The following is a 12,393-nucleotide window of genomic DNA, read 5'->3' as shown; positions in this document are numbered from 1 at the left end:
ATAAAATTATTGTTCTAAATATTTCACAAAACAGAATAAATTTAAGTGACACAAGTTTGCATTTTATGACCATGTGAAGATGTGATTTAATTAGTGGAAATCCAGTCTTCCATTAAATAAATTTACCCTAAAATATTTAGTAGCGAACCATATGCTCAGTATATCATGAGAAACTGAATAAAAAGCGAGGTAAGTTGCCTGTGTTGCATAAAGAAATAGTATTATAGAATTATGTTGCCACACTCTTTTATTTGAACAGAACTTGTGACAACTTCAAAGCATTTACTAAAACTTTACTGATATTTACTGGTATTTACTAAACTGATAATAAAATGTATTTGGAAATGAAGTTGAGCAGTTATCATTTTCACTATTTACAAATGTTCACATGTAATTTATTTACACACACAAAAAAAAAAATAAACATCCCAGCCATGTTGACAGGACTTTTTGACAATTTTAGAACTATCTAAAAGGCACAACAAAAAATCCTTCAGACTGTATCTTGCACACTGCATTGAAGTATCCTCTTTATTCAGGTAAAGTATTAGCTGACAAGCTACATCCACTGCCAGAGAAGCTGCTATAAAAAAGTTTAAAAGCTAGCTTTAGTATATGATCTATATAAGAAAAGTAAAAACATAACAGCTTATCTTGTTTCTACTGGCTATACTCAAGTAATTGTCATTATACAGGCAACTGAAATTTCAAGCCCAAATTTTTATTGCATTGATAACTTAAGAGAGGAATATGGAGATCATCCTAGAAGCTTGAAGAATTTTTTTTTTGAGGGCTGGGAAGTTATTAATTCTTAAGGTAATTAATTTATCTTTGTTTGCTTTAAATTAACATAAATATTTCTTTAAAAATATTGCTTGGTTTAATTGGCTTAGGCCACTTGCACAAAACCAAGCATTTAGCACCATTTCAGATGCCACAGGGTGTCTAAGAATCCACACAGAGACAGTAAATATAGAACTGGATTTAGAAGGGAATGTTTCAAGAAAAATTGCTTGGAGCCAGGCAGCATGATAATCCATGGAACTTGTCAAATCAGCACACAGTTTTGCTCCTATGTGTTGGGAAGTGCACCAGATCTTTATTGGTTATAGTGAGAGGTTAGGAATCCAGCTGATGTGGAGAAGCCTGCACACATAGGTGAACAAGAAACTGAATCATACCTTCAGACTTTTCAGATTCAAGTTATAATCTCCTGGTATTCAATTATTTAGAAATGGTTGAAAGAATTTACAAAATGTTGCAGAGACTGACAGAGTTTACAGACACCCTTAGGATTTACCCCAGACCAGTAGGTTTGAACCAACCTTAAAAGCCTAGAACTCTACTCAAGTGTGAGTTCTTATCAGCTGCACTTGTTTAGTGACACTGGCAACAGAGAACCGGTCTCAAAGACAAATTTAAAGATTGACTGACATAGAATGATATCCTCCATAGAATGATATCCTCCTTTTTTTGCTAAGCAAAGGAACCTTCAATTGTTTTCTCTAGCTCAATATATATTGAAAAGGTCAAAACTTAAGGAACCTGTCTGACAACTGCTTGGTTAATTGGGTTTTTTTAGTAGCACAAAGAAATACTTCTTTGCCAAATGCCAGCTGCATTGTGGAAGGAATTTACAAGTTTACATAATCATCAGTTATCTAAGCTAAGATTTAAAGGGTTTCTACTCAATTATTACATGCAAATTCATATGCATTTTTAAGATCATGTACAGTCAGATGTAATGTGTGAATTCTAAGGGGATTTTAGAGGCTCAGTGCTTCCTACAGTTTACCTACAGCATCTCTGTAGAAATAAGAAAACTCATGGGGATCTGTTCACTTTCTCTCCAGTGGCTTACACAGTATTTAAATACTTCATTTTATAAGGACTGCATTGTTTCTGCTCCTGGGCAAGAAATCTAATTTAGATACCTATAACAGATTCACTGGATCTGAGCCACAGTGTATTTAATACCCAAAGACTATGCATTATCCTACTGATGTGATTTGCAAGCCTCTGCAAGTGATATTATTAAAAGGGTTACAGAGGAAAAGACAGTAATACCTCTGCTTTATGCTGTTTTTTAGCTTTCCTAGTTAATCCAGTGATCTACTGTTACAGGCAGATGCAAATAACAGCCTTTATAAACCCAGGACACCGGTGGAATACAAATTAGCTTTAACTTAAGCATTTCTATAAGGAAATATTTGTGCTCTTTTCATCATGCACATCTTCGCTTAAAAACACTAAACATCGTCATCTTTACTGTCATGCTATTCTAGGTACTCAGTATTGTGTTAACTTCCCTTGCTTGCAAATTTCTTCAGCTGCCCAGGTATCATTAGCAACTTCTCACACTCTTAAAAAACACCATAAAAATAATGTTTAGCCCAACAGAAGCTGCACACATTCTTGGCTCATGCTGCAGCATCAACATTATCAGATACATTACACTGTGTACAAACAAAAAGCAGAAACCAGGTTTTCGTCTCAGTAAATGAGATTACATCATTAGTAATCAAAACAGGCAGAGGCTCAACTATGCTGCTGCATTGCATTGAATGTTTCACAGTACAGCTTGAGTCAGGGAACAGGAGATACAAACATAGAATAAATTATTGTCTTTTGTGAAATGTAGAGAGAAAAAAAAAGGAGAGTTTAGTGTCATCGATATAATCTCTTCTATGCTTCTTAACTTCATGGTCAGAAGTTAATGTTTCAGCTTCACCTGCAGACAAGGTTAGACTTTTGTCTATGCACAATTAGTGAGGTTTTAGATGAACTGTTTTGCTCCCTGAGGGGTGGGAATGGCAATCACTATATCACATGTCATCAGGGAACAAGGTAAGAACACCTTCAGCTGTTCTAATCATACTTTATTGTATATATCTTTCCACAACTATAGGTTTTCACTTCTAAGAAAAGGGTTCCTTACTACATTCTACTATAAAAGAATTAAATAAATTCCTATGTATATTTTTTTTTTTTTTTTTTTTTATATGTGCATGTGTAATGTACATTCATGCACTAATAGATGCCGTGGGGCACCCAGCCAGAAAGCAGCTTGGCAGAACAGGAGCCAGCACTGTGCCCTTGCCTCAGAAGGCAGGTGGTATCTGGAGCTGCACTATCTGCAATACACAAAGTATTGTCAGTAAGTCAAGAATGATTCTTCCCCTAGAGTGAGTACTGGAGAGGTCAAATCAGGAGAGCTGTGTCCAATTCTAGACTCCTCAGTACAAGAGAGACATGAACATACCACAGAGAATACAATGAAGGCTCACAAAGATGATGAAGGCACTGGAGCAACTCTCCTATAAGGGAATGCTGAGAGAGCTGGGTCAGTTTATCCCAGAAAAGAGGAGCCTTTAGGAAATCTTATTAATGTAAGATTCATAAATACCTGAAGAGAAGGTGCATAAAGGAGAGATCCAGACTTTTTTTCAGTGGTGCCTGGGGGATGAGAGTCAATGGGCACAAACTGAAACACAGGAGGTTTCCTCTGAACATCAGGGAACACTTTAATACTGTTAGGGTGACTAAGCACTGGCAAAATCCTTGGAATTATTTAAAACTGTTTAGACAGAGTCCTGTGCAAATGGCTCTAGGTTATCTCTGCTTGAGCAGAAGTTTTGGAACAGAGGTTATTCAGAGGTCTCTTCTAACCTTAGGCATTCTGTCTTTTGATTCTGTGATTGTGTATATGTTTATCACATAATGTAAAAAAATACATACACACACAAACACACAGACACCTGTATATAAATTATCTGTAGTGTTTCTGTTTTGTTTTACATGTACTAATTTTGTTAGGGTTTTTTAACATTAAAAGGGTTTTATTTAAAATGCATTCAAAAATTGAAAATTGAGGACAACAGTGGCACCATTCAGGCACAAAAGTAGTTTCTTATACTTTTTTTGACGAACTGAAAAAAGGTCCTCTTAAATACAGTTTTCGCTTGTTTCTTAATTTGCTTGTTAAGTTACTCTCTGTAAAAAATGCTATCAAAAGTCACAGGAAAAATATTTGATAAGCTTGAATGAACAATTCAAATAAATGATCTAAAATACTTCAGCATTAACAAGGTATAAGGATGCCACCACATTTTTACTCTCCCAAAATCCCTTAAGAATAAAAACTAGCATAAATTATGTTTTCTGTACAGATGAACATTAAATATCTGGAACACCTTTTGAAAAGTGTTTTATTGTATTATCTATTATATAATACTGCTTATTACATATATTATTACCTATTATAACATGAAATAAGTTCTTATGTTGGCCAAGCCACCAGTCTTTCTTTCTTGACTTGAATGACGAGATAAGAATCATTTTAGTTTAGAAGATGGTTCCAAGAAAATCAAAGAAACAAAAAAGTTTCTATGGCAACATTGCAGATTCTATTATTTAATTTTCAGCTTCATTATAGTTTCCTTTTAACAAGTTAACACTGGCTTGCCTTCTCCTAAATTTATCTACTGGATTATGAATTACAATGTTTAATATTGTACTGCTTAAGTCTGACTACATTGCCAATATAATTACTGTACCTTGAGAGTGAAATGAAGTATCATGGAAACTCAGACTGTAAATTTAAACCTTCATTTTAAGTGGATCTCAGTACAATCTTTCCAGTCTGTCAATAACTTCTGTAGTCTTTGACTTCCTCTTTATAAAGTTAATTTAAAAGTAAGGAATGAAAACAGTTGTTTTTTGGTTTTTTTTCCAAAGGTCCAATGATGAGCTGCTAATTTTGATCTGGCTTCTTTCCAGAGAAATCTTTGGTTAATTTTCAGTGCAATGAAAATGACAGAGGGTTTTATTTGATACATATTTAAGTATAAACCACAGCAGAAAAAAAAAAACCAAAAACCCTTTTGGTAATAAAAAAAGTAAAATTTCACTTTCAGTTCTCAATAATTTTTGTTGAAATTCTGTTATGTCTTAATTCTAATTTTGAAAAAGACCTTACTTTTTTAGCATTACAATTGATATATTTATGATGCAGTTCTCAATTACAGAGCAGCACCAGTGTATAAGACTCAATTTCTAGATTAAATTGAACAGAAAGTTCAAGAGAATTGCCAGTATTGCACTGTAAAACATTTATTTCTAAATTTCTTCATAAAGAGTTTTTAAACCTTTTTCTTTTCATGTACCCAGCTCCCTAGTCACCTACCTCCTTGCTATATAAAGGCAGCTCAGCAATAGCCAAAATGTGTTACCAGCACTGTGTAAGAGACTGAAATGGTTGATGGCTTAACCATTGCTAAAATCATTGGAGGACTTTTGCCCACTATAGAAAACTGCAAAGATCCAGCTGTTCATCTGTGACCATCAAAACCCATATCTCCCTAAATATGCCTACTAACTGGAATTTGGACTGTGAGGGGAACTTGAGATGAGATAAAGGGGGCACCCCAGAAGTGACACTGGAAGAGAGATTGGAATGCTGATGGCTCAAACAATCAGGGACAAGCTGCTGATGTGCAAAGTAACCTCCCAGGTTCAGTGGGAGAGCACAGCTGACACCTCAGGCTACAGCTGGTGTTGAACCAGATAAGGACAGAGGCAAATCGTGCAAGGCACACTGCCGTCTCTTTGTCCTTACTCAAGTGACTCAGCTGTGATAACTCCCCTTTGGGGAAGTACTGGGGCATTCACACGTAGCCTTGAAGGTATCAATCTCTGCTGATGGGCCATAATGGGTCTTAAGGGACTCAAATTCATTGATGTAATAGGCATCTGTATCTTAGAAGGTGTCAAAAACTCCAGAAGTGTCCCATGATCCACATTACCTCATCCAGTTGAAATTCCCCACTCCAAGCGAGGTACCTGGGCTTTCCTACCTGAACTGAATATAAACCAAATAGCTTCCCTGTGCTGTGGATTTCATTGGGATTTCCTCCATCATCTGGTCTGAAGCTGTCACTTTGACCAAGATGGTGACCATCACTTCAACAGACATCAAAATTGCCCCAAACAAGTCTTGTCTTGAGGCCTGTGGGTGGTAAGGTCTTTCCAATCTGATGCCTTCCTTCTCTTTCTTAAATATTTTCTTAAGTGATATTTTTATGCTTTTATATTGTAACTAGTTATATAACTGTTTTTCTGTGCAATCAAATTGTTCTACAATACAGCCTACATGTGTGCTTTTAAAAACAACAGTCATTCAGAGTTGTTTCACTCCCCAAGGGATCTATTAACAGGATGGGTTACTCTCACCTTCTGTTTTATCAATAAGCACATTATTGATAAATAAAGTCAAGTACTTTGACAGCAAAGTACAGCACACATGTCAGAATTAGTAAAGGCTATTGACAGCTATTATCAGCTGTCATGAAGAAAGTTAACTCCACTCCAGCCAGGCCTAGTACACTAACTGAAAGGAGAACTGAGTGTATGGAATTATGGAAAAGAATTGCTACTTAGTTCTCTGGGAAAAGAAGAAAAAAAAAAAAAAAAAAAGGAGCTGCTGAAGCATGGAGATCCAAATGACTGCCAGAGGTCAACTAGGTAACTAGGCTGCTCACTCACTCAAATCAGGGCTTCTGCCAACACTGGATTTAGTGATCAGGTCTAGCTAATTCAGGAAAACCTTCAATGAAGAAGGTCACTTGGCCTTTGAAAAAACTGCTGCATTTGTTCACTGCATTCCAAGTGATTCCTCCCCAAGCCAATGTCCAACCCGAACTGTCCATGCTACAAGTTAGTTTGTCTCACATTTTGTGATGTGCTTAGGATTGTGGTTCCATGATCTTACCTTAAGGTCTTAAGCTGCTATTAGGTCATTGCTTAGCCTCCTTTTAACTAGTTTGAACAAGCAAACTTCTTCTTCTTCTTTCTAGACATACCATCTTGGTAGCCCACCCCTGAATCTTCTCCAATTTGTTCCTATGCCTTTCAAATCATGGGGTACAAAATTGGAAACAATTGTGTAGGTGCAGCCTTAGCAGCACCAGGTATTATGAGAATAATAACTTTATGGGAATAATAACTTCATATTGCCTGGTGACAGAATTTTTTGTGTTGTAAAACAATACAGAGTTTTCTTAATTCATACTGTTGACTCATCCTCAGCCTGCTATCTGTATAAATCCCATGTATTTGGGGTTTTTTTATTGTTGGTTTGTTTGTTCTGTTTTGTTGGTTTTTCAGAAAATATTTATTATTCTACCTGTTTTTTCTTAGCATGTTAAAAAATCTGCAGTTACTCCTCTTCAGTTTCACAACTCTGCCCTTCTTGTGAATGTATTGGTCCAATCCTCAAGTTTATTGAGATCACCCTGTGTAAAAGGTTACCACTATTTTTTTCTGATTCTGAACAGGTTTGGTTTTAAACACACAGAGTATTCAGAAATTGCAGATTATAAACTGAGAGAGTTTTCACAAGGACACAATAACATTCTTGTTGTTATTATGATCATGGTTACATAATTTTAAAAATACCTGAGGTGGAAGGAGTGGTAATCTGATATAAGCAAGCAGCATACTTAGGTCATTGCATCGCCTCTGCATATCATATTTCACCCACATCATTAAGGCATGGAAAATGGTCTCTTCATCAGGAACATTCACATCATCACTGGCAAGAAGTTTATGGAGTTCTTCAGCAGGTAGAAGTAAAAATTCTTGATTTCGTATAACTTCCATTATATTCTCCTGAGAAAAGAAAAGTAATTCGGATTCAGTAATACTGCAAGAAAATTAAAAACCATGTTAAAGCTAATAAACCATAGGATTAGTCAATATCTGCCATACCTAGATATGGCTATGCTTTGCCATATCCTTGCAGCTCATATGAGAAAAACAAAACATAAAGTATTAGAGTTCAACAGCTATAGCTGCAATTCTTATATAAATATATTTCAAAAACAATATGATTATATGATAGTATCATAATTAAAAATTTTCAGAATTAGTAAAGGCTATTGTTTGAATTTTTTATAAATTCAGTTGTAATTGAGTTTATATTGTGAGACTTTACATACTCATACTATGAGTATGTAATATATATTGTAAGTCTTTACATACTCATACTACATTTTCCTGGATATTTTCACTGTACTTCTTTCACTATTTCTTAAATAACTTGTCAGTCATATAGTTGTATTATGAATATCTAGACTTCTGTCTACACATATGACAAGGCTGAGGGAGGGGACCATCAACATAATGAATTAAAGGTTATTTTTTGACATTGTTCAGAACAGATTTTTAATATCTAGTTATCATGTAAATAGTTTACAGCAATTAAGATCTCACAGTATTGAAAACTATTGTACTGTTGTGGTTTAGGAACTGTACTCCCCAGTTCAGTGCCCACACTGGAACCACTGACACTCTCTTGCTCTCCTGCTTTTCCCCTCACCCTTCCACATTGCGGTGGGCTGGAGAGGAAAATTGGAGGCACAAAAGGTAAAGCTCACTGGTTGAGACAGGAACAATTTACAGGAAACAGCAATGAGGTAAGGAAACAAGGAGTAACAGCAACTATACTAATGACAGAGACAAGAAAGGAAATGATTCCCACAGAACCACAGCCCTCACACCCACTCCCCCCAACCCCAACAGACACCACCAGATGGATCCCTCTATTGCATTTACTCAACCAGAAAGAACCCTTTTCCCTTGGAAGAGACCTTTCTCCCCGCTTCAATCAATGACATCAGGTTTTACAGACTAGCTTCTGTGTCCTAGTTATGCCTCACTCCTGGCTACCTCAAAAAAAAATTGGACAGAACCAGGACAAATAAAAATAGGAATAACTAAAAACCTTTTAAAAAATCCCTGTAAACTACATAAAAAAAACTAAAAACAAACAAAAAACAACAAACAAACCCCAAAAAAGTGTTGCATTTAGTTGTCTGAATCCTAAGGAGTGAATTAAACCCTCCTTGAACTACCTACTCTACATCAACAGGACACAGTAGAATCACAATTCTACAGATATTTTTTGTCCAAATATTTCTTTTAGGGTGCTTTATCTCCATGGAGAAATTGTAAGTGTGTTTTCATATTCTCAATTTAGAGACGGAAAAAAAGTGAAGTAATTGAAGATTGGAGGCACAAAAAAAAAAGAAAAACTAAATCTTTATGTAAACTGAAAATGTAAAAAGCAGTATTGGGAACAGTAAGTTGCAACATCTAATTTATGAAAAATAATAATGAATTTTGTTATGCTGCTTTGGATAGAATTTTTAAGATGAGAAGTGGGAAAGAATGACAAAACATCAGTCAAGGAGGACTTAAATGTAAGAACATCAAAACTGAGGGAAATTGATTATTCCACTGTTATACCCTTTAAATTCAGTTTTTAGCATATCAAAATCCAACCAATGTTGCCTATAATTGCTTGATTGTGTCTCAACCAGGGGAAAGACTGACTGGTCATCAAAACTGAAATAGAAGGCATTATAACAAATACAAGAAAATAACGTGCATGACTTACAACAATAGAAGCATACTCCGACTCTAGTATGTCACATGCTATCCTTCCCTGATTTATTCAATAGAAGGAAACTCTTATTTTAATTCTCCAAATTCATACTTTTAGAAATGTACTGTTTAAACATATTTATTAAAAATTAACTGCATGTTATTTTATATATGGCAGCAGAAATGAATATTGCAGACATAGACATGACAAAATCATGAGATAGAAGTTTCTTGAAATTTGTAATGTAATTACAGATAAAATACATAAGCACAGATAGAATAAATTTTACAAAGTTGAAAATTATGTTTATTATTATAACTGTGAATGGTTTGATATGTACAACTTAACTCAATGTGTTGCTTTTTAACTCAAAATTTATAGGATGCTGACACAACAGAAAATGAAAGATGTATATGTGGTCATGACCTATATTGACCATGGTGGTATGCTACCTTAACATAATTGATAATTGGATCAAAACATAACTCAATTATTTTTAAAATTACTACATTAAATGTCAATAGGTCCCTAAAAATGTAGATTTTTCTGGAACGAATTTTTAAACCATTACCTTCTGATAAAGTTTAAATTTGTGTCTCGAACATTTTAGAATTGCTTGGAAATGTAAGGGAACTAGTTTGCAGGGAGGCACTTAACCACAAGCTGGCTTAATTAATTTTAATTAAAAAGTCATAAAACTCACAAGATTTCATTGCACTTCTCAATAAAATGATTTATAAGACAAAGTTTAATTAAGCCTGGTTCAACTGACATTAAATCCCATTATAAAAAAAAAGAAATAACTCTACCTCTTAATAGGAACCAACAGCAAACTTTGCAATAGCATATTAATCCAAAGCCCTAATATTATAAAGTAGCACTGTGATGATGGAACACATTCCACAATCCCACAGAAGTTAATTTATTAAGAGTAACATTCCAAGCAGGAGTTTTAACTTCAGAACAATAATTTTAGATTTGATTAAGGTTTCTTTTGGACATCTTAAATTGTATTTTATCTGCATACATGCTTAAAGAGAACTTATTCCAGCCTCTGTACTGATTGCAGAATCAAACAAAGTTTTCAGACAAAACATATAAACTCAAATCTCTTTCTCTAAACATCTGGACTTACATAAATTTCATGTTATATGGGCATGAGCATTTCAGAAAATAACAAATATAGATTATGTTTTATACCTATAATATGCCATATATATTATAAATATACCATATGTATTCTTATTTATAATATAAATGTAATATATATAATTCTGATTTATATATAGAATCCAGGTTTTTGATCTTCTGAGGTAAAAACTCTCTCCTTCAACTGATTAGCATTTCCTGAACTGACTAATGAATTTTAAATCTTCCTAGATAATGTTTTAACTCCTTGAGGTTCATTTCATCTGGAGCAGCAAAGCATATTTCAATGGCTAGCTGTTCTATCACAATAATTTCTCATATGCTAATTGTGGAAAAATATCCACCTTTTTTTTTTTTTTTTTTTTTTAAATATGACTAGTCTTCTTGTTTGCACTTCAGGGAACAGGATTCAACAGATATATGTGATATCTTTTCAGGATACATTAAATAAATTTTAAATTCTCCTGAGATTAAGACGCAAGGTAGGAATTGAGGTACACAGTTATGCAATCACAGATTCATTACAGCTGGAAAAGACTTAAGATCATCCAGGTCAATCATTAATCTAACACTGGCATCTTCGCCACTAAACCATGTCCCAGGTACCAAATCTAGATGTTTTTTGAATACTTCCAGGGATGGTGATTCCACACTACGATTCCACTTCCCTTTCAGTGAAGAAATTTTTCCTAATATCCAATGGCATTTTCCCTTGGAACAAGTGGAGGCCATTTCCTCTCATTCTGCTCTAGTGAAGTGCTTTCAGGAATGCCTAGGGCCTCATGGGAAGATAAACCTTTATTATGGGAACCAGGGTACTGAACCTTTAAGCATGCCAAAGATTATGTGACAGAGTTGGATGAGTCTCCAGGACCTGTAATTTTTGACTCTAATACTTTAAGAGGCTTTGTGGATCGGTATTCACCATCTCATAAGTCTTATAAAATGCACTGGATCTGCTCTGCATGCATCATTCACGTAGCCTTTCCATGTTTTAATTAAGTGGAGTGGTAGATTTCTGTTTTTAATTCAGAAAATGTAACTTAGAGTAGATAGTATGACAGTCTCTAAACCCACCTGGACAAAGCTCTGTCACTTGATTGCTCTTCCACTTTCTAAAAATGACCATGCAGTAACAATTGCTGTGGGGTTATAGCATTTCAATGGTAGAGCTGCTTCACTTTTAAACCTTTTTAGCAGTACACAAGGTCAGCCTTAAATAAGCATAAAATACTAGAACAGCAGAGCCATGTAAAAAAAAAACATATCTATGTTTAATGGTAGATAGGCAATCGTGCAAGTATCTAATAGATTGTGCATCATAGGAACATTAAGGTGCTAATAAAATTAAACTATTACTAAATGGAATTTAATGCCATATATATTTATAATGATGACACCAACACAATTAAATTAGATTTTTTTTTAATCTTAACTTGTAATGATTATTATTCCACATGGAATCAAATTATCTTGCAAAAGCTAGTTTTCATTGATGGTTATGTCATTGATTTCACTAATCAGCATGTATCAGTTATAATTAAGAACCTGAAAAATATTAAATAATTTCATTTGTTGACAAAGAATGTCATATTCTGAGAGTGCTATTCAGAACCTGCTACATCAGAGTTACCAAGGAAGTAAAACGCTTAGCTGGTGTTTTGGTTTTGGATGTAGGGGTCTTATTTAAAATGTTTTATATTTTTTTGATATGGATGCTGTGACCTTAACAATTAAAAAATTAAAATCACATAAACTCATGCCAAAAAGTAGATATCCATATACTAGGCTTTCATTTA

The 12,393-nt window shown here is 34.5% G+C and overlaps 1 protein-coding gene across 4 annotated transcripts in view; it reads right to left on the bottom strand.

Moving 5' to 3' along the window:
• The window catches only part of KLHL1 (kelch like family member 1), a 192,201-nt gene that overhangs the window by 64,876 nt on the left and 114,932 nt on the right, over positions 1–12,393 (bottom strand). For all 4 annotated transcript variants that reach the window (XR_011679785.1, XR_011679786.1, XM_071431099.1 and 1 more), the window contains exon 5: positions 7,456–7,668. Coding sequence is in view for 2 of the 4 variants with exons in the window: in XM_071431099.1 (XP_071287200.1) it covers positions 7,456–7,668 (213 nt within the window). In the remaining 2 variants the exon portion in view is untranslated. The remainder of the gene's footprint in view (positions 1–7,455; positions 7,669–12,393) is intronic.

Source organism: Agelaius tricolor, unplaced genomic scaffold, assembly GCF_023055355.1.
Source record: "Agelaius tricolor isolate 1412-34295 unplaced genomic scaffold, bAgeTri1.0.p SCAF_7, whole genome shotgun sequence".
Taxonomy (NCBI): domain Eukaryota; kingdom Metazoa; phylum Chordata; class Aves; order Passeriformes; family Icteridae; genus Agelaius; species Agelaius tricolor.
Note: the sequence above shows the minus strand (reverse complement) of the source record. Positions and strands in the feature narration are given on the sequence as shown.